This window comes from Aotus nancymaae, unplaced genomic scaffold (genome assembly GCF_030222135.1).
Source record: "Aotus nancymaae isolate 86718 unplaced genomic scaffold, 86718_ANA_hifiasm-v0.15.2.pri h1tg000065l, whole genome shotgun sequence".
Taxonomy (NCBI): domain Eukaryota; kingdom Metazoa; phylum Chordata; class Mammalia; order Primates; family Aotidae; genus Aotus; species Aotus nancymaae.
Window position 1 is genome coordinate 4654299 of NW_026988480.1, and position 25823 is coordinate 4680121.

The 25823-nt window shown below is 42.6% G+C and overlaps 1 protein-coding gene across 7 annotated transcripts in view; it reads left to right on the plus strand.

The window, feature by feature from the left end:
- GRB10 (growth factor receptor bound protein 10) overlaps positions 1 to 25823 on the plus strand; it is a 203790-nt gene that overhangs the window by 42230 nt on the left and 135737 nt on the right. For 3 of the 7 annotated variants that reach the window (XM_012458915.3, XM_012458907.3, XM_012458977.3), the window contains one exon: positions 19606 to 19702. The exons of 1 other annotated variant lie outside the window; for it this stretch is intronic. In XM_012458915.3, coding sequence (XP_012314338.1) covers positions 19652 to 19702 — 51 coding nt within the window. In that variant the 5' untranslated portion in view covers positions 19606 to 19651. Of the gene's footprint in view, positions 1 to 19605; positions 19703 to 19949; positions 20239 to 25823 lie in introns of those variants that run through there. 3 more of the 7 variants (XM_012458930.2, XM_012458960.2, XM_012458950.3) reach the window with 2 other exon arrangements.

The following is a 25823-nucleotide window of genomic DNA, read 5'->3' on the forward strand; positions in this document are numbered from 1 at the left end:
GTATTTCCCCTAGGGACAAAGACTCACCATTCACTAACTCAGTGTACAAGGTGACTTTAAAGCACTTCACTATACCACAAATAAGGAGAATTGCTCCACTTGTTCTTGGTCACACCAAATTCCTTGATATCCACCTGCACCCAAATTGTTTTCATTCTTTTTTTAACCAGCTCAATTTAGATATCATTCATTCAGCATGATAAACTGCACATATTTAAAATATGCAAACGGATACATTTTGACATATGTGAAGCCATCATCAAGTAACCAAGGTAATGAAAATACTCATCACCTCCCACACTTCCTGGTGCCCCTTCGCAATTCTGCCTTCCCACCCTTTCACTGATCTGTTTTCTCTCAGTATAGATTGCTTGCATTTCCTAGAGTGTTGCATAAAGGAATCAGTTTATTTTATCTGGCCTCTGGCTATTTCTTTTGAGATTCATCTATCAATAGTTCGCTTCTTTTTCATGCTAAGGAGGGTTCCATTGTATCGATGCCTCACAGTTGGCTCATTCATCTGCTTCTTGATGGACATTTGGGTGGTTTCCAGGTTTTTGCCGTTTCAGACACAGCTTCCGTAGATCGCTTTATCTGTATCTGAGCTGCTTTCTGGGCTTCTAGGAAAGTGGTGTCCTTCCATTTTTCCTTCTTTCTGGATTGGATCTCTTCCTGCTGGGGTTCTGGGCATCTGGATTGGGCGTGGCTGTGAGTCTACCTGGAGTCTGAGCTCTGGCCTGATACAGAGGGGTAGAAATGGTGAGGAGGGCAGTGTCCAAGGCAAGCCGAGGCTGGGACATGGTGTCTCACTCATAGGTCAGCGAGCTCTCGGACCCCATGGGTCACCACCTTTGTTCATTCTTGGCGAGTCTGATTAGCAGGCTTGGGGGCCACCAGGCGAGCCACTGTGGAACCTCAAAGTGTACCCTTGTTTATTCACTCCATTCATGTCACAGGTGGGTAGAGATGATTCCTGGGAAAGCTGTTCTCAGACAGCCTAGGATGTTGTTTGGAAGGGCCCATCCATCCTTCTGACCAGTGGAGAGTTATTTTGGGACCCAGGAGATGAGGGGAGGCTTGATGCTGAGACCTAGGGTAATTTGTTGCCCAGAGTGTCTGCTGTCTTTGTTCTCCTTCTAAAGTGGCTGGCATAGTTAGATTGGAGACTTGCATATCCTTCGTGATGTACAAACCTGTCTCTTCGGGTATTGACAACAGGCTGTTTGACTTCACAGATTGGGGTAGGTGTGGGAAACCTAAGCATGATACTCCTTTATATAGTTCTGTCTGCGGTTGGCTATTAGAACTGTGGGACTGTGTTCCCTAGCACTTCTAGATGTCTTGCCCCAAGAGAGACTCTTGGCAGGCTCGATGTGTGCTGTGATTGTTGGAGCTTCTGTTGAACAGGATTGCCCTGAAATGGAGGCATAGGGGGAGAATGGCAACCGGTGGATATCTCCTCCGCATGCACACCTGCTTAGGTGGAAGACAAGAAACAGTGCAGGAAAGCCCTTTTCATTTTATTTATTTTGGTCTTTGTCCAGCAAAGTTAACTTTTCAGAAAGGTTTTATATATGAGTGGTTAAGAGCAGAGTCGACCAAGATATTGCTTATGGTCATCCTTGAAATTTATGATTAAAAAAGAAGATAACATTTGCAAAGAAACTTTCTGCCTTGGCAGCTCCTAAGGGAATTCAGTTCCTGAGGTTGAGAGGGAGCTGGTTTTAGGATACTTGCCCAGTGGGAGCTGCCAGAGGGCTCCTCTGTGGTTCTGTAGACAATCTGCAGGCCAGACATTCCAACTGTCTTCATGAAATAGGTTCTTCCTTTTTTTTTTTTTTTTTTTTGCCCCCACCCGGGAGAGCAGGGCCAGCCAGGCAACAATCTCATCAAGGGAGTAGCAGAATCAACAGGCTGTTACAGTCTGTCCTAAGTTGAAAGGAAGATTAAATTTTTTTTAAGTTACAGTTTCAATTAAGGGAAGATGGAAGAATGTAATAACATGAGGTGAGATTTATGATAAGGAGTACAAACTCCACTTGAATTCTTACATTTAAAGCATTTCATGCTTTCAGAAGTGACAGAGCTGTGGACCTGAAGATGGGATGGAGGAGAGAAGAGGGTAACATTTCAAAGGTGCCCTCTCTTTGTACTGTTAATGGTTATTTTGATGGATTTCTTCATAGACAAATAAATTGATGAGTAGGAGTCCAGAGTGGGCATGATTGATGCAGATGATTGCATTAGAAGATGATTACTTAGTTATTTCAGTGTTTAGAACCAGTGGAAGAAAAATGCTTTGAAAATGACAGATTCTGCAAATTATATAAACTTTCTAAGAAAAACTTCTGGAGGTTATTTATAGGAGCTCTGGTAATATAGGAGGAGTGTGGCCAGAGTAGAAAAAAAAATCTATTTTTATTGAAGCAAAACTGTTTAAAATTCTATTTCATAATTATACATTAAGGAATTTTATAGCAATCCAAAGGCATGGTGGCTCATGCCTGTAATCCCAGCACTTTGGGAGGCCGAGGCAGATGGATCACCTGAGGTCAGGAGTTTGAGATCAGCCTGGCCAACATGGTGAAATGCTGTCTCTGCTTAAAATATAAAAATTAGCTGGGCGAGATGGTGGGCACCTATAATCCAAGCTACTTGGGAGACTGAGGCAGGAGGATGGCTTGAACCTGGGAGGTGGAGGTTGCAGTGAGCCAAGATTACATCACTGCACTCAATCCTGGGTGACAGAGCGAGACTCCATCTCAATAAAAGAAAAACAATCCAAATTTTACGTAAAATTGACTAATGTGTTTATAAACATCTAGACCTTTGGAGTTTGACCAATTTTGGCATCCTCTTGATTGTGGTCTAGACCCATTCCACCCTTTTATAGGTGAGAGAACAAGAGTTTTTATTTAATATGTCTTTCAATTTAGCACCTCTTTATAAAGTAGGGGTTCTCATTTCTTATGGCCTTTTGGAAATAAATGTCCTAGTAGCCTTTCCCTGATTTGAGGATTAGAGGAGTTACATTTTACACACGTGGGTTTCACTGTCTCTCTGAAACCTGATTGTTTTACTTCAAAGTCTTTGTGGTCAAGATGGATATCATTGCCCTTTACACCAGCTGGTCCCTATTCCGGGAGCACTGTGGGGTCCAAAGGCCTCAGTCCCTGCCCCAACAGCTAAACACTGGGGTTGCTTACATTCCTGAGCCCCAGGCTCCTCCTCAGTGACCCTCAGGGTATTGTTAGGAAGAATTAAAAGGAAAACAGAAGTCAGTGCTTAGCTGAGAACCTGGACCATCATAAATGTTCCACAAAGCCTTGTTCTTTACCCCCCACCCCATCTTTGGTACCCTGATTTTATCAGCATTCTCCCAGCCTATTCTGTGTGCCTTCACCTCTGTGGTTTTGTTGTGCTGTTTCTCCTACCTCTTCTCTCCACTTCTGATTTCTTTCTCCACTCCACCACTTTCCCGAGCTCACCTCTCACATCTGCTGTGACACCCTCCCCAGCTGCTGTGGTGACCACTCGTGTCCATCTGCATGGCACTCGGCCTACAGCAGGCAGTGTGCAAGCAGGCATGCACTGTCTGATGTCCACCTCTAACACTAGCACACAGATGCTCTGTCATGGGCTATGGGGCTTCCTTCAGGGTGATGGGCAGAGAGGAGGAAAACCCATACCCAGGGCTTCCTTAATTAATCCGAATCCACAGGACCCTCTTAAAGATGGGGTGATTACATTCAGTTGTTAGAGCAGATCTACTCCCTCCCCACCCTGAAGTAACAGTGTCACTAGCATCAGCAGTTGGGGATGAGAACAGTTCCCAGCCTGCCTTCTGGAATTTTCCACTTGCATGTATGCGTCCTGCCTTGTAGAATTTTCCGCTTGCACGCATGCATCCTGCCTTCTAGAATTTTCCACTTGCATGCATGTGTCCTGCCTTCTGGTATTTCGTACCTGCACACACACTTTCTGCCTTTTGGAATTTCCTACCTTGACACGTGTTCTGCCTTCTAGAACTTCCCATCTGCACACATCCCTCCTGCCTTCTGGAATCTCACCTGCCCATGCGTCCTGCCTTCTAGAACTTCCCACCTGCACGCATGCCTCTTGCCTTCTGGAATCCCACCTGCCCATGCGTCCTGCCTTCTAGAACTTCCCACCTGCACGCATGCCTCTTGCCTTCTGGAATCCCACCTGCCCATGCGTCCTGCCTTCTGGAATCCCACCTGCCCATGCGTCCTGCCTTCTAGAACTTCCCACCTGCACGCATGCGTCCTGCCCACTTGTTGTCTCCCATGCCTTTCCTATTTCAGTGCCTGGAGATGCCTTCCTTCTACTTGCCGAGGCCACAGGTTGCCACTCCGCTTTTCCTTCACATGTCCCACCTGCTAGATTCAGAATGCATCACTTCTCCCCGGAGCATCCAAGGCCCGGGTGCAGCATTCTGCTAACTGGTTTCTCGGCTTCTCTCCTCTCAGGCAGCCTATTTTCAGCAGAGAAGCTGGGGCCCCACGGAGCTGCTCTACTCCATGCTTGCATGCCATTTCTCTTCGCATCAGAGCAGGGCCTTCACAGTGAGCGTGGCACCTGCCTGCTTAGTCAGCTGGGGTGAAATGGAGGAGGAGCGGGGAGGGAGAAAAATCCCAAAGGATTGGAGAGGCGGTAAATCCATCTTTGAAAATGTTTCACTTCACTTTTCCTCTTGAGAGAGCTGCCTTGCTAGATTAAAGGCTGAAGAAACTCTGGAAGAAAGGAAAACGTTTGACTTCGTATAAAACCTGAACTTGTTTGACTGTAAAGTGCCTTCTGTTTCTGTGGATTTGGAAGGAATGGTGGGGACCAGCTCCAGAGTGCTGCTTTGATTTGCAGGTTTCCTCCTCAAGAGCGCGAGTCCCAGCCCCAGGCCTGGTTCAGCTGCCGCGCCTGGGCTCCTGACTTAGGGATAAGTTTGTGTCTCTCCTCAGTTTGTCTTCCTCACTGTAGCGCCTACCGCCAGCAACCATGATGCTGAAAGTGAGAAGACCCTATAAAGGAAACTCTTAATGCTTCAAATAAGTTTTGAGAGAATTTCACTGCAGAAACTGGGGCTTGGGAGAGACTGCTGATTTAAGGGGTGAGGCAGCGGGTTTTATACATGCTTCGTCAACGCTTGCAGAGGGATGCAGAGAGAGAGAGTGAGAGCCAGAGGAGGACTAGGTTAAGAGAAAGGTCCCTTTACTTCCTCCCTTTCTTCCCTCCTAAAGTGGGAAATGCGCAGAAATGTTCATGGGCCCAAGAGGACATGGGCAGGAAGAGGTCATGAATGGAGGCAGAGAGCACACAGTGGCTCACGCAGGCACAGGCCAGGGGAGCCTTGGGGACTGGAGGCCTGGGGGGCAGAGACTGGGTGGTGTATAGGCCATGAAGTGGTCTGGGTGTTCTGCAGGGAGGGCTTTGGGGATGCTGCACTGGAAAGGGTCGGGGTGGGAAGTTTAGAGCAGTAAAGGAAAAGCCTCTTTTGTGGAAAAGTGAGTAGCTGAGGGTGAATGAAGATTTGCAGCACAGCAGAGAGAGTCGGCGGGGAGTGTTTTTGGTGATTGCTGTTAGTGATTGCTGTTATTTTAAGGTCCTGCTGAGGAAAAGCCCGTAGGAGTCCACACAGTTCCTGGGTCTGGCGGTGTCACCCAGAGGGTGCCCACTCATCCCTTATTTCATTAGAATCCTGGTCTTAGGTATAAAAGAAAATAAATTGCTCCTTGGTTTACAGGATTTACAGGGTTCCATCCTGATAAACCCATCATAAGACACAAATTTCTTAAGTTGAAAATACATTCAGTGCTGACAACACAGTAGATGGTGCCTGATTTGATGATGGTTTGACTCTTCTAATTTTTTGATCTAATAATTTTTGGCTTTTTGATGGTGTGAAATCCACAAGCGTTCTGTAGAAACTACAACCCAATGGTAAGTTGTAAGGAGTCTCAACTAAAAACGAGGTTACATGCTCATCAACCCATCGTAAAGATGAAAAATCCTGAGTTGAACCATAGTCAAGTTGGGAACCACCTGTACAGCTTACCACTTCCTCGGAAGAGACCAGGCTCTTTCTGGGGCTTGTATGGGTACACACTGCCACGTCTCATTCTCAGCAGCACACAGGACAGCGTCCTTATGGCTCAGATACTGGACTCTGGGGTCCTATTGGGAAGAGAGCGAATCACAGGCCTTGTTCAAAATTTGCCGAGAAAATGAGATTAAGATCTGATGCCACTGTCTTCCGTATTTCCTAATTTAACCAGAGAGCTCACTTTAGCATTTAGAAAGTATGATTAACTTTCTGAGGCCTTTTCTTTAGGTGAAAAGAAGTCTTCTTTGAGTTATTTGGGTTTTATTATAGGGACAAGTGGTTTACCATCAAGTGTTGATTGGAATGACTTTGGAGCGCATATAATTTATAGTGTTTAAATCCAAGGACTGTTTTATAGAGCATCTTTTATTTTTCAGATAAAGTTCTAGCTGTTTTCCTAACAGTTACAAAATTCAGTATTTTTAGACAGCAAAGACAGATCTGAATGGTTTTGATTTTCCTTCCTGTTGGCTTCATCTATTCCCAAAGGAAGACAGTGCTTCTGGACCCGTGGGGCGGGGGTAGTTGGTAATGTGTTGTCAGGGTAATTGTTCCCCTCTTCGTCTTAATTGATTTGGTCTCTTAATTTTTGCCTCTCTTTTTGTAATTTAAATGTACAAAGATCTGTTCCTTGGAAGACGGCCAAAGGCATTCAGTAATTTGTAAGAATTTATAAAATTCAAGTATCAAGGATTATCAGAAGTAATGATTCTAAAGGTAGAAACAAATCTTTAATGATTTAGAAAAATATTAATATATCAGAGAAAAATAAGTTCTTTTAAAAGGAACCCAATTTTAAATCTGTATTTAAGTAATACACATTGTAAATTTAAAATTACAGTTGATCCTTGAACAACATGGATTTGGACTGTGTGAGTCTATTTATATATGGTGTTTTTTCAGTAATTACTAGAAAATTTTTTGGAGATTTGCAACAGTTTGAAAAATCTTACAAACAGCATAGCCTAGAAATGCCAAAAAAAGCTAAGAAAAGGCTATGTCACGAATACATAAAATATATGTAAAAGACTAGGCTGTTACTGTGAAATATATACAAATCTATTATAAAAAATTAAAGTTTGTCAAAACTTAAACACAGACCATACATGGAGCCATTTGCTGAGAGAAGTGTAAAAAAATCATGAAGGTGCAGTATGAAATCATAACTGCATAGAATTAACTGTAGTACGTCCTGCACTTAATTTCATAGTTATGAAATAATTACTGTACTACTGTAACAATTCCACTGTTGCTGTGAGCTCAAATGTTGCAAGTATCCACTTGAAATGCTGTGTGATGCCAATCATCTCTCTGTGAGAAGCTCCCTTCCCAGTGAATTGCTCATCGCATTAAAAAGTGACCTCCTGTAGGTCTTATATATTTCTCATGTTTAATGCAATACAGTGAAGTTTGAATAATACAGAGGACCCATACAAAGTGCCACTAGTGAAGCTGGAAGTGCTCCCAAGGAGCTTACTTTATTCTAAGAATACAGTATGTAATACATATAACATGCAAAATGTGTGTTACTTGACTTTATGTTACTGATAAGGCTTCTGGTCAACAGTGGGTTGTTAGTAGGTAAGTTTTTGGGGAGTAAAAAATTGTACATGGACTTTTAACTGCATGGGATGTTGGTGCTCCAACCCCCACCTTGTTCAAGGCTCAGCTGTGTAATGGTTTTTCTTCTCTCCCCATCTTCTCCATGCCAATATTCCCAGGGTGCATAAAGGTAGGATGCTTTGATCTCTGGAGCACCTGATACTGCTCCCTCACTGCCGTCCTTTTCTTTGACTCCAGCCTGCTGGCCTGTGATGGTTCCACGTGGTTTCTTTTCTTTTCCATGACGTCCTGTGGTCGTGGTGTTGCAGTGCCTGTGTCCTAATCTGTGTGATGGAGACAGTACCCTGACCTGTTCCACAGTGTGTTCAGGCTTCAATGTACGCATGGGTTCCTCTTGTCTGCACATGCCTACCGCAGCAGGGCTATATATCCACTCTCTGGTGAATACGGCTGTGAGAAGGCTGCATGTGGAGGTGGCCTTCATCACCCTTGCCTCTTTTCGGGGCTAGAAGACTGGTGTTTTTCTCTGATGAGGCTTTTAGGGTGGAGGGAATTGAGGATCTTCTGCCTGTCGATAGAATAGGCTTTTTTCTGTGGTTACATTTGCTCAGAATTTTTCTTGACTTTCTTGACTTCTCTTGACTTTCTTGGTCTCAAATCAGTTGGGTCACTGTATTAACAGTCCTGCCCTGGGTTCATGCCTGTGTGTGGACGACAGCAAGGTAAAAGTGAAGACCTTCTTTCAGACATCAGTGCTAGTGGTGAGAGTGCCTAGAAAATGAAAATTAATTTCTGGTGTTGGCCTCTCCTGGTTCTCCTGAGTAGGATCTCGCTGTTGGAGTTCTGTGCTGCCCCTTCAGGACTCAGGCTCTGGATTTGCGGAGAGTAGATCTCAGTACTGACTAGGTAGCTAGGCAGTGGGAGTGACTGCTGGCCAGGTTACCTGGAGTCTGCCTCATCGGTTGAGTGGGGATGGTGCTGGTGTCTCTGCACCACAGGTTTGTTGAGGGGACTTGATGCTCCCCACAAATGACAGTAGGGATGTGGCCACCATAAAGTGGCACTGTGCTTAGCAGAGCTGTGTGCTCTGACCCACACTCAGATTTCAAAGCCGTCGAAACCGATTCAAGATCATGTATCGATATAAGAATCTGCGCTTTTCTGTTGGGAGGCTGAGCAGACTACTGAGGTGGAAGGAACTGCAGATGCTTGAATAGAATATGCCACACAAGTCTTTTCCAAACTGCTGAGAATAAAAAACTCAAAGGTCATCCTCATACCTATGGTTACATATAGACCCTTGTACCTAATAATGTGTAATGAGGTCATTCTTTGCGGGAGATAATTAAAATAGCTCTTGAATCTATGCCTCCTCCCCCTTCTCCCATCAATGCATTGTGGAAGAAAAGTGGAAATTGGTGTTCTAAAAGGCATTCTTTGTATTTGCATAGACCAAAAAACCCGAGATGTGCGTTTTTCTTTTTCTTTTTTTTTTTTTTTTTGTTGTTGTTGTTGTTAAGGCAGGAAGCCGAAGAGGTACAGCTTCGAGTTAGGAATCTAGAACCCAGGATTCAGTTAGGGCATTTTGAGAAACCGAGTATAGTTTTTACTTCAAGCACTGTGGTAGCAGCGGGTTCCCCCTTCCCAGCCTCCAGGAAGTGGGATGTGTTTCTTTAAAGCTTTACTGAATTTTTTCCCCCATGCTTTTCCCCCTACAAACATAGAAATGAACAGTAATTTAAAGAAAAGAGATGAGTGGTGGGGCTCACCTTTGGAACCACCTGAGGAGCTTATAACAATATTGTCCCCAACTCCTTCCATATCCTGAGATTCATTTTCCTTGGTCTGGGATGCAGCCTGGGCATGCAGAGTCTTCCCCTCTCCCCACTGTGATGTAATATGCAGCCCAGTAGTTGGGACTAGGCCAGCAGTAGAATCACCTAAGGGCTTGTGGAAGCACATGTTATGGGACCCCACCCCCTCCACTGAGTTTCTGGTTTAGTAGGTCAAGGCCTGGGCTTCAGACTTTGTATATTAACAAGCCCCCAGGTGATGCCCATGCCGTTTGTCCAGGGACCATCATTTGAAAACCCTAAGACTCTAGGATTCTGGTTAAGGGCGTGGACTCTTGGACTGAGCTCAGTCTCCTTCACTGAGTCCCATCACCATTCCTTGGGCCTTCATCTCAGCACTTCATTTTCCTGTTGTGATCAGGCTGTGTGTGTATGTGCGTGTGTGTGTGTGTTTACACATAGAATATGTAAAGAGCACTGAGCCAAGGGCCTGCTATTAACAGGTACTTCAGAATCTTTCTTTCCTTCTCTTGACAAATTATGGTCATTGATTAGTTCTTCCATCCAAGGTAGGTGGAGTTTGGGTTTTACTCAATTTCTTCTTCACTATTTATATTTTAAGTATTTTTACTTCGGTTTTTTTTTTTTTTCTGATTTGGGTATGTACTTTATGTAAAAATTAAAATTTCAACATGAAATTACTGTATGATTAAAAATTATTGTATGTCATTGTTTAAAATTTTGTATGTTTTTCTTGACTATGCATTTAAGAGATTTGTCTTTTATTATATTTCTTCGATTTTAATAAATTTTGTTATGCTTTGCTTTCTGATTTGTTTTTGACTGTATTTTCTTTCTGGTTCAAGATGGATGGATTGGTGTTCATTTATTTTGTCTTTATAAAAGATGCCAGTGTCTCATGGCTTCATTTTGTCTTGACACATGGGGGTGTGCATTGTTCTAATTGTCTAGCACTGTATTGTGTCTTTATTTCCTCCTTGAACCAGTTATTTAGGCCAGAGCTTGTTTTTAATTTTCAAGTGCCTGAGTTTTTTATTTTTTTTAAGGCATATGTTACTAATTTCTGGTTTTCTTGTATTTGGCTGTAGCATGGAGCCCCTTGGCACATTGGCCTGCGGTCCCTGTCTCAGTGCTGGACATTGGGAGTCCGTCTGCAGCTGTATGCAGGCTGGGAGGAGGCGGCCTGCAGCAGGTTTTTCCTTGGGGCTGTGTTCCGTAACTCCAGAGATCTTTGCATTTTTGTAAAATGCACTGCTATTCTTTGTGGTTTAGAGCATTCAAAAAATACTAATGTTGCAAATGTTTATAAATATTTGCAAATGCTTGTTTTTCACAAATATCAATGAATGCCTTCTCATTACCCATTATCCCAATTTCTTTGTCCTACATAATAAACCAACATCTGCAACAACTAGTTTTCCTCAGTTTCTCCTTGAGAGACTCATAGTTTTTATTGATTGGTTTTTAATGTAGACTTTTTATTGAAGTGTAAACTTTTTGTTAAACCTGCTTTTAATTGTAGATTTATGGCTCTTGATACCTTGCTGTTTGGAGGATAAAGGCCTACTACTGTTTTTATTCATTATCAATTATGCTTTTATCGTGTGTTACGCTTTTTAGTATTTGGATTATTGTTTCTTTGCCTTAAGTGACGCTTGACTATCATGGCTACCATTGCTTTTATTTTGCTTGCATCGTGTTTGGTTTTTACATCTGCCCATTCTGTCTTTTTCTTTTCTAGCTCCTTTTTTAAAGCTTTTCTATTTGCCTTGAGTATTTTTTTTTCATTAGAATAGTTTTAATATTGTTTTGAAAAGGAGAATTGGATGACTGATATTTCCTGCTGTGTCCTCTCTCTTCTGTTGTAAGTTGGATTTTGAAGGTGTCTTCATCTATTTTCCCTCTGATGTTTAAAGACTTATTAGTTTATTTTTATCTTTTTATTATGGTTTAGAATGTAAATATTATTTTCCATTCTACATGTCATGATCTTAATATACCATGCACATTGCTCAATTATAGTTTTCTTAATAAAGAGTACAATCCTCTGGCTTTTATGGAAGATATAGCTTTTAAACAATTCTACAATGATTTCAGACTCAAAACTTCTTTCTAAGATTTTAAATTTTAAATTGAATTTTATTACTTAACCTGCCTATCAGTAATTATGCAGCTTATCTTACTAGTCAGCAAATCTTTCGTGGGTCCCTGTTACTATGTGCTATTCTGAGTATAACAGGGAAGAAGACTGAGTTCTTGAACAAGATGGGGTCTGTGACTGTCTCAGAATTGAAGCTGTCAGGAACTGGCTGTTGCCATGGAGAAGATACACCAGGGTGATGAGCTAGAACTGTGTGCCACTTTTGTGGGTCAGGTGTGGCAGACACGCGACTGTCATCTGAGTGTCTTGCAAGTCGGGGCCAGCATTCCAGGGGAGAGAGGACAAAGTCTGAAACACACGTCTTGGAAAGTACAATGTAGATTTCCTAAGAAAATGCGGTAGAATGTTCTAGCAGTGTTAAATGCACATTTTTGATTTGTGGCTAAATAACAAAAGAAAGGATTTGTATGGCACAGCCATATGACTTTCCCTCCAGCCTCACATCCGGGCTGGCTAGGTTCATTTAAGCAGATGAGCTGTGTTTCCTAAGAGAGGAAGTCACAGGAAGAGTTGGCATAAGAGCTGTGGTGTTTGCTGGGAACATTTCTGGCTCTCTTGAGCCAGGGAGGAGAAAAGTGAGGACTGAGGGGTGAAGAGGGGATAGAAAGGGCAAGGCCAGTGGGCTAGCCTCTTTGTGTCCTGGACAGCAATTGGGTGTGAAGGGGCAGGCATGGGAGGGGACATGAGGGAGCGGGCTCCCTAACTGAAGTTGGTAACCCCAATGTTGACCACAAGCCCGAATACAGCCCTGCCTTATTTTCAAACTGTGGGTTTCAACCTGTTATCAGGTCTTGAAATCAAGTTGGTAGGTCATGGAAAGCTTTTTAAATAAATATAGTAGAACAGAAAAAGAAATATGAGAGTGGATTGCATAGGTTCTTGGCATGTATTTGGCACATCACCATGTGTAATGAGCCACCTGCCACTCGGGATGGACAAGGTGAGCATAGATGAGTCACGGACATGTTATTTGGTCATCTGCTTATTGGCATTGCATGAGAGGATGTCCATTTGACCATCTTTTCAGATGGGAATGTGAACGCTCTGCAATTTAAATCCACCATAAACATAATTTGGATTAGCTGTGATGTGAGGGCTGAAGAATATCATCTGTAGTCTGCCAGACTATAGAGTTTCAGTTAGGAACACCCAACGCACTTTTCAGAAAAAGTGTTAATGGGTGCAATGTTTATCAAGTTTATGACAATTGTATCATCTCAATTTAACTAGCACAAATTGCCCTAACATGGAAAGAAAAACTAACCCATATAATCAGAAAAACAAAGACATTCAGCTTCAGCTGCTGGACCCAGAAGTGTAAATATTGGCATTGTTGAGAAAAATGTTGACTTTAGAATGAGTAAACTTTTGACTCTGCCTGAACGATTTTTCTGAACTATAGTCTAATAAAGAAGTTTAAACTTTATCATGAAGATTATTTAAATTTTCATTAATTAAAATCCACAGATTTTAATACATTATTTATAATGGCAATCTTGCAACGGAGGGTTTGACCTTCAGTATTCAAAGAACAATGTGAAATCAACACTGCAAGCCAAACTTGTTAATAGGCCCCTTTAATAAAGGGGAGTAAAAGGACAACAGATACTGATACAGTTTCTTAATCATCTGACAACTGTTAATGAGAATCCAGTTATTATAGACATAAAGCTGCTATCTATCTACTGGCTTATAAAACTATTCCTCGTTATCTAGGAATATGAATCACATCATTTTGATAAATCAGCTGATGATTAGAACCTGAACTCTTTAAAGTAGCACAGTAGATCCTCCAATTTGTATAACTGTAGGATGTTCAGAAGTGAGGTTTTTGTCTGGGCATGGTGGTGAACTCCTCTAGTCCCATAGTCCCAGCTGCCTGGGAGGCGAAGGATCTCTTGAGCCCACAAGTTTGAGGCTGCAGCAAACTATGATCATACCACTGCTCTCCAGCCTGAGTGACAGAAGGAGACCCTATCCCTGAACATTCCATGTATATTTATCACATTTGGTTTGTCTGTTGATGCATTATTCATTAATTCATCAGTAGGCACTTGGGTTGCTTCTACCTTTTGGCTATTGTAAATAATGCTGCTATGCACATGGGTATAGAAGTACTTGAGCCTCTGCTTTTGATTAGTTTGTATTATATGCTTAGAAGTGGAATTGCTATTACAGGCTTAGAAGTGGATCATATGTTAATTCTGTGTTTAATTTTTTTGAGGAATTACCATATTGTTTTTAACCACAGCAGCACCATTTTACATTCCTAGCAGCAATGCACAAGGGTTCCAGTTTCTCCACATCCTCACCAATACTCGTGGTTATTATTTCTTATATCAGTCATCCCAGTGGCTGTCAGGTGGTATCTTGTTGCGGTTCTGATTTGCATTTCCCTAATGACGAGTGATGTTGAGGACCTTTTAATGGCCTAAAAAGGCCATTTGTATATCTTCTTTGGAGAAATGTCTATTCAAGCCCTTTGTGCCTTTTAAAATTGGGTTGCTTGTGTTTTTTTGTAGACATTATTTATTGGATTAGTCTGTTGTAGTTTTTTTTTTTGAGATGGAGTTTTGCCCTTGTTGTACAGGCTAGAGTGCAATGGCATGATATGGGCTCCCTGCAACCTCTGCCTCTGGGTTCAAGCAATTCTCCTGTCTCAGCCTCCTGAGTAGCTGGGATTATAGGCACCCACTACCATGCCTAGCTAATTTTTGTGTATTTAGTAGAGATGGGGTTTCACCATGTTGGCCAGGCTGGTCTTGAACTCCTAACCTCAGGTGATCTGCCTGCCTCAGCTTCCCTAAATGTTGGGATTACAGGTGTGAGCCGCCACCCCCGGCCTCATCTGTTCTTATATTGCTATAAAGAACTACCTGAGACGGGGTAACTTATAAAGAAGAGAGGTTTAATTGCCTCACAGTTCCACAGACTGTACAGGAAACGTGGCTGGGGAGGCCTCAGGAAACGTAGAATCATGGCGGAACGTGAAGGGGTAGGAGGCACGTCTTACGTGGCTGGAGCAAAAGAAAGAGTAAAGGGGGAGGTGCTATGCACTTTTAAACAACCAGATCCCAGGAGAACTTTATCATGAGATAGCACTAGGGGGACGGTGGTAGGCCATTAGAAACCACCTCCATGATCCAGTCACCTCTTACCAGGCCCCACCTCCAACGCTGGAGATTATAGTTCAACATGAGATTTGGGTGGGGTCACAGAACCAAACGTATCATTTATATGTAACGTATACATATGTGTTATGATACATTATAAATGTTTATGTTATGTACATTTAATCCCTTATCAGATAAATGCTTGGTAAGTACTTTGTCCATTCTATGTGTTGTCTTTATAATCTTTTGAAAGCATCCTTTGATGTACAAAAGTTTTGAATTTTGGTGAAACCCAATTTATTTTTTGTCTGTACCTTTGGTGTCATGTCTGGGAAATAATTGTCATATTTAATGTCATGAAGATTTTTCCCTGTCTTCTAAGAGTTTTACAGTTTTAGCTCTTAAACGTTTAGGTCTTTCATCCATTTTGAGTTATTTTTTGTTTATGGTGTAAGGTTAGGGTCCAACTTCATTTTGTTGCATGCTGATGTCCAGTTTTCTTAGGACCATTTAAAAAAATTTGTTATTTTATTTTTATGTTTTTGAAGCAGTCTCACTGTTGCCCTGGCTGGAGTGCAGTGGCATTATCACAGCTCACTGCATCCTCAATCTCTGCGCTTAATTGATCCTCCTGCCTTGGCCACGCAATTAGCTGGGACTACAGGTGCACATGACCATACCTGGCTACTTTTTTTAGAGGCAGTGTTTAAGCCTGTTGCTCAGGCTGTTCTCAAACTCCTGGGCTCAGGCAGTCCACCGAGTCACCACACACAGCCCCTAGAACCATTCATTTATTGAAAAGACTTTCTTTTCCTCAGCGAATGTTCTTGACATCCATACTGAAAATCAGTGGACCATATATGTGAGGATTTATTTCTGGGCTCTCTATTTTATTCCATTGATATATGTCAATCCTTATGTTAGTACCAGATTGTTTTGATTACTGTAGCGTGGTAGTGTTTTTTTGTTAATGTTTGTTTTATTTTGTTTTTTGAGATGAAGTCTGGCTCTGTTGCCCAGACTGGAGTGCAGTGGCACTTGCTCGGCTCACTACAACCTCTACCTCCCAGGTTCAAGTGATTCTCCTACCTCAGCCTCCCAAGTAGCTGGGATTACAGGCACATACCACCACATCCAGCTAATTTTTGTATTTTTAGTAGAGATGAGGTTTCACCATGTTGGCCAGACTGATCTTGAACTCTTGACCTCAAGTGATCTGCCTGCCTTGGCCTCCCAAAGTGCTGGGTTTGCAGGTATGAGCCACCATGCCTAGCCATTAGTAAGTTTTGAAATCAGGAAGTGTGAGTTTTCTAACTGTGTCCTTTTTCAAGATTATTTTGGCTATTCAGGTCCCTTGAGAAACCATATGAATTTTAGAATTACTTTTTTTGTTGTTGTGTTTTGTTCTCTCTCTTCCAGTTTCTTTTCTGTAGTTTACTCAAAAGGCAAACAAAAATCTTTGTCTCAACATTATATAAAAATCTTTTCCAAAAGAAAAAAACAAATTTCATGTTTGCATTAGTGCATCTTTAACGCTAAAGCTACTTTTAAATAAAATGTTACAAATCTATACAGTTTTAATTAGTTTGACCATAAGCTAAGATTTTCATAAACTTTTTAGAGCCCTTTACAATTTTTTATTGAAGAGCAGATCAGTTTTTTTTAAGGAAACCCTGTTATTCAGACACCTGGGCCCACATTCTGGCCCTGTATTGGTACGCTTTCATTTTAATGTTCAATCTACGGAAAAATCTAAATAATTCCATTTAAATCTTAGCCAACTTGCTCATCTGCACAGAACTTTACAAGATCAGCCCTTTACAAACCCTGTGCTCAATTTCTGCAAAAAAAAAAAGAAAAAATGCCAGTAGGATATTGATAGGGATTACAATGAATTTGTAGATTGCTTTAGGTAGTGTTTCATCTTAACAATATTAGTTCCTTCAACTCATGAACACAGAATGTCTTACCGTTTATTCATGTCTTTATTATATTCTTTCAGCAATGTTTTATAATTCTCAGTGTACAAGTAGTTCACCTCTTTGATTACATGTATTTCTAAATATTTTGTTACTCTTGATGCTATTGTAAGTGGAATTCTTTTCTTAATCATCTATTGGATTGTTCTTTATTTATAAACACAAATTTTTTTGGATATTCCTTTGCTGAACTTACTTACTAGCTCTGATAGTTTTTTTATTATGGAATCGTTAGGGTTTTTACATGTAAGATTATGTTATATATCATCTCTGAACCTTCTTTGTCTTGTCACAGTGCTCTGGCTAGGACTTCCAATACTGTGTTGAATAGAGATGGTGAAAGTTGGTGTCCTTGTATTGTTCCTGATCTCAGTGGGAGAAGCGTTTCATCTTTCACCATTAAGCATGATGTTAGCTGTGGATTGTTACATGTTCTTAGAGACCAGACATAGCCCAGCACTCTTACTATATCTAACTATAGTTTACTTGTCCCGAGGAAGCTGCTTCACTGGGCTTATGGGATGCACATTTTCCTGGCTTAGAAGCAATCCCGTTTGGCACATACTTTCAAAGGTGATATTTAGGTAATAAAATTGGCATATTAAGTGATATTTTTGACAGTCTTAACACACATTAAGTTTGAAACTTCAGGGAGAAAATAACAATATATTTCAATATGTGGAACACATCCAGGAATTCCAGAGGGCCAATAGGTCTGCACGGGCGAGCTGGGAGACTGGGAGATGACGCAGCAGGGAGGCATGCATGTGGGGTGTGGGCAGCTGGTGGGATGTGGCAGAACCATCACCCAGCGTGGCAGGGCAGCCAAGAGGACACTCCTTCCTCTCCCAGGCCCTCAGAGATATGTTTGAAGGGGAGAGAAACAGATCCCTGCAGTTAGGGGTGAAGGTGGAAGGAGTGTTTAGAGATGGGGCTAGGACTTGGGAGGTGGTGGGTTGAGGGGCAGAGTGAGGAGACGCACAGGGCTTTGCTGCTGGTGTGGGAGGCAGAGGCTGCCTGGCTGCCCGAGGGAGACATCCAAGTGTGGTCCTGCGATCTGGCAGCAAAGGATTTCAAATCACTGGTCCACCTTGAGGGCTGGGGGTGCTGGCCTGTCCAGTGAAACCAAGCCTATGTGTGTATGGATATAAATATATATATTTAAATATATAATGTTATATAATTAATATAAAATTAAATATATTTAAATATATATAAACATATTCATATAGGTTCAATGTATAGAGATTTATTTTAAGGAATTTGCATGTCTGAAATCTGCAGGGCAGGCGGGCTGGACACTCACGCAGGAGTTTGCTGCAGTCTTTAGGCTAAATCTTTTCTCGCTAGGAAATCTCAGTGTTTGCTCTCAAGGCCTTCTATGGATTGGGTAATGCCGCTGTTAAGGGTCATTTTCTTTAATCCAAGTGATTGTAGACATTGACCACACCTACAGAATACCTTCATGGCAACAGCCAGACTGGTGTTTGACTAAGTGACTGGGAATTAGAGCCCGGGCGGTTGACGTGTAGCACCAGCTGTCCCGAGGACAGGCTGACTGCCAGCGGAGAAGAGAAGGCTGAGGCCTTGGGGCTGCGGGTCGTGGCAGAGGTGGAGGGTGGATGCCGGCCACAGTTCTCACTCAGTAGGTTGGGGACGGCGGGTCATGGACACACTCCCTCCATCTTGCCAGCACTTCCACTGCTATCAACCAGTTTCTTTCAGCCCCAACAGAGTGTTCTGGGGCTATTTGGTGGTTTGAAGGATTCTAGCAAAACTCTTGCAGAAAACATGGTTGGTGGTAAATTTTACAGATTGTTCCTTTTAGCTGTAATGAGAATTTCATAGTGATTTTATATTGTGGGTCTGTGTTAGTTGGGTAAAGCTGTCATAATGAAGTACCAGAGACTGGGGAGCGGGCGAGGGGGCTTAAATGGCAGAAATCCATTTCCCACAGTCCTGGATGCCAGAAGTTCATGATCAAGGTGTCCGCCGATTTGGTTTCTCCTGAGGCCTCTCTCCTTGGCTTGCACATGGCCATTTTCTCTCTGTGTCTGTACATGGTGTTTCCTCTGTATATGTTTGTGTTCTAGTCTTTTCTTCTTTTAAGAAGAAATACACCACTTGTATTGGATTAGGGCCCACCCTTATCATCTCATTTTAACTTAATTACCTGCTTAAACATCCTCTTCCCAAATACGGTTGCATTCTGAGGTCCCTGGGGCTAGGGCTGTGACTTAGGAACTTTGGGAGGATGCAGTTCGTCCCATAACAGGGTCTTGTCTTGATTTTTGTTGTTATTCTGATCATTAGAATTAATATTCCTCATTTTATGTGGTATTAGGTGCTGTGGCTGCAAGGGAGAGTGTGGAATAAGTTTGTTTGGTTGGATATCCACTGAGAATTCTAGTTTGTTCTATGACTGGTAGATCTAGCATTCACTCAATGCTGTTCCATAGTCCTGGCTTCAAACACACACACAACCCCCACCAGTCTTCTTTGGAATTTGTCTGAATCCCAATTTCTGAAAGCATGATGAAGTTTGCAGGATGTTAATACGTGTTAGAGGGAAGAAAGGTGAGGCAGTGCAGGGGAGTGCTGGGAGCGTGTGAGTTAAATTTAGAGGGTCTGATGTCACCCTCACCACTCTGGGCACCCTTCTACCCCACAGACTTCTGACCTCGCAGATGACTTCTCAAGACCCCATAGTTGGGGACCATCTCTGCACGTCAGCAGAAAGCTGCATCCCAAGCAAGCGTCCTCACTGACTGCCCGTTCAGACATGTCGCACTCGAACCAGCCATATGTCGTGGATTTTTTTTCTGGCTTGACTTCTCACAGTCTGTCTTTATTCCAGGTGCTCCAGTGCAGTAAATGTAATTTGAAGAAGGCAGAAGGAACCCATGGCTTTAGCCGGCTGCCCAGATTCCTTTTTGCACCATCCGTACTACCAGGTATGGGCGAGCACGTCTATCTGATCCTGGCCTGATGGTGCTGGTCGAGGGCCAGGGCACACGTCGCCAGCAACCGTGGATCATTTCTGTCACTCTCAGGTCACCAGGACATGCTGGAGCAGGGCCTGGTGACAAGTCCCGTGGTGGAGAGGCCCATGGCCCTTTCCTTCTTGGTCTTCTGTGTCTCGCTTTGCTTTGTAAGACAGTGTTGTCATATTCCCATTTGACTGTGTGTCCTTTTCTAAAGGAGTTCCGTTGTACAGAGTTGCCCGCTGAGAGCCGGGATTCCGTGTTAGGAATGAAGCAGGCGCTGTGTTTTCACCTCCTGGGTCATGCCAGACACTCCTGATGATGGTTTCTGCAGTGACGGCGGATGTTGGGACATTCACCTGGAGACATGTCCTCACAGCGTGAGGGAGTGGGAAGGAGAAAGGGCTTGGTGTCTTAACAGGTGGCTTCTTGGCCTGGTTGTCGCCTGCCTGTTCTAGAGGGAGTCCTCTCCACAGATTGGCTCTTTCCTTTCCTGAGAGCCCCAGGTGAGTTTTGTGGGAGAACAAGTTCATTTCTGTTCCTTCACTTTCTCTGGCTTGTCTTCATGGGCTGCTAGAACAGTTTCATCTGCAAGTTCCCTTCATCTTCTGAAACAGCTTTTATTTGAACTTTCACTTGGCGGTGTAGAGGGATGCATTTTTAAGGGATGGTCCTTGGTTCCTTAGAGTTGATTCACGAATCCTGGCTTGTCCTTGTTCATGCTTTTGTCATTGGAAGTACTTACGCCATCTCTCCCAGGCCTGTGACTTTTCAGCTGGAGCAGTCCTAGGTTTTGAGGTCCTTTCATATGGTCTGGCTTTGGTCAGATTTTTGTACTTCTTTGAACTTGTTATTTTCTCTCTTAGTCTGTGATGTCTCTTTTTAGCTACTGTGATGAGAAATTGCCTACAGCATTACGGCTGCAAAGAGACACCTTTGAACATTTTTTTTTTTTTTTTTTTTTTTTGGTATCTAAGTGAAGCAAACCTTCGAAGAAAGGCTGAAGATTAGGGATATCATTCATTCTAATCATCGAATATGACACAAAGCCAAAATTGGTTATAAGCCAGAAAAGAGGATTGAAACCTTAGCAAACTGCAAAGTTTGGTGGTGACTGGTGACCTCTGGGTTTGTGTAGTTTGTGAGCTATGGAAAAGACATCCCCCTCTGCCTCTGCATAATTGTTTTCTTGTTCTTAAGAGGCTGTGGTTGCCTCTCCTCATTGATTAAAGGTCTGTGCTGCACCCAAGGGTCACGGGTCCAGTTATTTGTGTGGCCAGTTAGCATCAGCTAGTTGTCTGGGCTCGACTGCACCCCTTAGCCTCGCCTGCTGCTTCCTACCCTCAGTTCCAAGAGAGTGCAATCAGTGAGCTCAAAGGACAAATCCCCAAGGGGAGGTTGCTCTGAGGTCATTTTAGTAGTGCTGTCCTTGGCTGGGTATAGAGTAGACTTTTGGGGCCAGATAATGGCCACAGAAGCTCTATCAGCTGCCCCTACCTTCCTGACATTTCCAGTTTCCTGCTGGTACCTGCAGAAGTGGCAGACATGCAAGCTGAGTCAGTTCCTCCCTTGATGGCCTTGTTAGGTGTTTGTAGTCACCGATGCCCCAGGCTGCTTTCCTGGAGCCAGGAAGCAAGGAAGGAAGGGTGGGCATTCCCTGCCATGAGCTGTCATGCTTTGAGGAAATACTCACTGCTTCTCAGGGCCATTTGAAAGCACTGTCTTACTCTTAGAAAAAATCTAACAGCAAGACTTGGCAGCATATGTCTCTTGTTCCTGGAAAATAAGATGACAGTTCCAGAATTTCTCAGAATACGGGATGATTTACAGTGGGTTCCAGTCTTGAGCAATCTGCAATTATATAATACTAACTAGATAAATCTCCAGAGTTTTATAGAGAAAAATTTATTCTTAAAGCCTTCAACATACAAATAATTTTCTAATTCTAGCTGTTCACTTGCAGCAGTGGTTTGGATTAGATAGATGGTTCAGTTAATGGGTCACTGATGTGATTTTTAAAATATGCACAGCAGCACCAAAATAATTGTGTGCATTTAATCATCCTGCTGTTGGAGGGCAGCAGTTGGGGAGGGGTTCTGGGAAGGCTGGGGATAACCCACTTCACTTTAAAGATTTAAGTTGTTCCTTTAAAATGTGATACATCATAATTCTCTGGCCTTGGAGAAATTCTGCAACTTTCCCGACCACAGTTTCTCTTTTCATAGAAAACGGTTAATCGTGTCTGGGTCGTGGCAGGGATTAGAGGAAATGTGTCGAAATTACCCGGTGCCTGGTCATCCTTTAGAAGCTGAGTCAAGGGCTGTGATCTTTAATTCTTTGAATCTTGGTAGAGCACCAGCCAGGTGCCAGGCACATGTTTTGGGCCAGGGAGCCAGCTTTGAGCTCGGCAGACAGATCTTTGGGGCTTCTGGATCCCAGTGGAGGAGACAGAAACAACTGGCAGATGAGATAGTTGTGAATAATGATAATGATTCTGAAGCAAATAAACGGGGACAACGGGAGAGGGAGGGCCGGCTGCCTTGGTCTTTGCGGGGGCTCTGTTAGTACAGTCCTACAGCTTATTGCCTGCTATTTTAAAATCAAAAGGTCTGAAGCAAGAAGTTTCTTCGCTTATTCTGCTGCAACAGAGTCCATTGTGACCTGTGCAGAGCTTTGCCGACCACAGGCTCTGCCCCAAGAGCGGGATGGGGTCTGTGGGGCACCCCATGGGCCCTGCACATCTGTGGTCACTGATGTGGACACTGTGTTACTGTTCTTCCTTCCCAAAAATTCTTAATTATTAACCACGTCTAGGTTCCAGGCTTTTGAAGAAGGGATTATGCACTTATGACAAAAGTTATGGTAAATAAGAGCAACTTTTATTATCTTTCAGAAAAATGCAAAATAGGAAATATAATACGTTTGGCTACAAACGTCCATACACAGTGTTGAACTGAGTGTTAGAAATGAAACCCTTGTGTGTGCATTTTACATAGGTGATGAAATTTACTGTTGAATTTCTAAAAGTAGTATTTTTATTTTCGTACTTTCCTGGTTTCTGAATTAAAAACAATCATGCTTAGAAATGAGCTGTCTTAGAAACTCTCCTGGCCATCCTGCCCTGCAGAGCCTCGGCTTTTGGTGGAGATAAGAGCAACAGCATTAGTGCTCCTACACGCTGTCCAGCCCCAGGACACCACAAGATGTGTGTTGTGGTTCCCTTTCAGTGCAGTGTCCCTGAACCTTCAGGACTTGCTGAGCTGCAACCTGCTTTTGCAAATAAAGTTTTATTGGAGGTTGGTCATGGTGGCTTATGCCTGTAATCCCAACACTTTGGGAGGCAGAGGTGGGCGGACCACTTGAAGCCAGGAGTTCGAGACCAGCCCAACTGACATGGGGAAACCCTGTCTCTATTGAAAATACAAAAATTAGCCAGTTGTGGTGGCGTGCACCTGTTATCCAGCTACTTGGGAAGCTGAGGCAGGAGAATCACTTGAACTCAGGAAGTGGAGGTTGCGGTGAGCCAAGATTGCACCACTGCATTCCAGCCTGGGTGACAGAGCAAGACCTGGTCTCAAAAAATAAAATAAAGGTTCTTTTGGAACTCAGCCATGATCATTGGTATTTTGTTGTCTGTGGCTGTTTCCAAGCCCCATCAGTAGAGTTGGTAGTATTTGGCCCTTTACAGAAAAAAGTTTTTTTCTGGGACACTGACTGCTAGATGAGCCTTTTTGGATGGACGAGGCTCGGCTTTTGTATCAGCTCATCTCCTCCCCATTTTCTGGCTATGAAACAGTCCTCAGATGAGACTTCATCTGCTGATGACATACAGCTTTGGATTTTCTGTTGAGTGCCCCCGATTCCTTAATCTTTTGGCAGGGTGTGGAGGAGCTGAAGGATGACATCATCCTCGAGACTCTTGATTTGATTCTTGGAAATGAATTCCATTTCTAAAGTCTATTACTGTTGTTATTATTGTTATTAATTATTATTATTATAGTGAGGGATTATTCTGTAGTTTTTTTTTTTTTTTAAATACTACACCATCCATACTTTGGCTAAAGGACATTTTATTAGACTACATTTTCTTTAAGAAATGTGTTGATAGTACCTGCCACTCTAAACCCTTAAGGTGAGAAGTTACAAAGATCATTTGAATGTCTCTTTTTAAATTTTATTTGGCTCTTCCAGCTGACAGGAGATTTACCTAAAATGTTTTCCAGGTCATTTAATGTTATGATTCTGCACTTAGGAACAGCAACGATGTTGTGGAGATATTTGTGAGGTAAAACAGGCAGTATGTTGACTACTGTTCACTTGCATGACTCTAGGCACTGTGTTTAAATTATCCACATCCCTTCTATTTACAGCGCCATTGTCAGAATTGGAAGACACTTATGTAGAACCCTTGGCATTGTGCTTAGCACATGAAAGACTGTGTTAAATGTGAGCCACTGTTTGGATGAGCTGGTATCTGATTTTTTTAAGAGTGTAGAATTATTTTTAAGAATGTAAGTTTTTTTTTAAGTGATTTGCATGATACCTATGTAAATTTGAGATTATACTATTTTTAAGTCTTTAAAATCAAGGGAAAATTCACTTAAAAAAATAGATGGCATTTGGTTTGGGAAAATACTTCTCACCGATCTGGCAAATCGCTTGTTAACTGGCTTTATTTATTGAAATCCTAAGTAGTTAATGACATATTAGTAAATAGTTTATATTTTCTGTAACTTACAGAATCAGTTGAAAACTCTATTCTTTAAATGTTCTAAGTAACTTTGGCTAATTTGTTTATTCACTTGCCATTTTATGAACGCAGTTGATTGGCAGACCATGGCTGGGTATTAGGGTACCAGGTGAACAAGATGTCAACCCTACCTGCTGGGAGCTCCCAGCCCTGGAGGGAGACAACAGGTGCAACAACCAGCTGTGGGCTGGCATGGCCTGGGGTGCTGTCGGTGGTGTGCTTTGTGCGGACAAGTAGAGGGAAGGTGATTAATCCCCCACCCCATGTCATTTCCTGCTAGAACTGTAAAACTTATGTATTTGACAGCCTGCAAGCTAATCACTTGTATGGAGGCAGAGTTAGCAGTGGGGAAAAGATTAAGCACGTCTGTGTACTGGCTTTGTCTTCAGGCTCCCTCCAACTCTATGAATTGGGTACGTTCATGATACCCATTTTATAGACAAGAAAATTGAGGATTTTTGCTATGTGCTGGTCATGATGCTGAGGACTTTACTTGGACTTTCTATCCTGCCAACCCTACAAGGTGGGGACCTTCATGTTATATACCCTTTGCAGGTGAGATTATCAAAGCAGAAAAAGGCCATCTCTCCTACTGAGTAACAAAGGTACATTCATCTCTGTGAAGCCTGCGTATGTTTAATGTTGGCAAGACTGAGGGGAACAAGTTATTGTCTAAATGCAAAAATCTCCTTCTCAGAGTTATTGTACTAAAACATTGAATTTGTATCCTGCAGTTTTGTACTTACTGAATGTCTTGGATCATGAAATGCCACAAGTGAGTTTTAACAACAGCTTTTCAGTTGAAGTGAAGATTGTTATGTATTGTCCCTAAAAGTGTAATGTGTGCTAATTGTAAGGGGTTTGCATTTTTAAAATGTTAAACACGGGGAGTGGGGCATGTCTTAGAATCAATGAAATATGACAGATAAGTAAATATATGGAAATAAAAATACATAAATAGGTATATATTTATTCTAGTCTCAGTGCTTCTCTTTTTAATGCCCAAATCTCATCTTCTCAATCATCCTCTTAAGTGTGGGCTTAAAGTCTGATATTTTTCTGAATAATATAAACAACTATATTATATATTTTCTATGTATTTTATTTATTTAATTTTGTGACAGAGTGTCGCTCCGTCGCCAGGCGCCAGGCTGGAGTGCAATGGTGCGATCTCAGCTCACTGCAACCTCTGCCTCCCAGGTTCAAGCAATTCTCCTGCCTCAGCCTCCCGAGTAGCTGGGACTACAGGCACGCGACACCACGCCCAGCTAATTTTTGTATTTTTAGTAGAGACAGGGTTTCACCATGTTGGCCAGGATAGTCTCGGTCTCTTGATCTCAT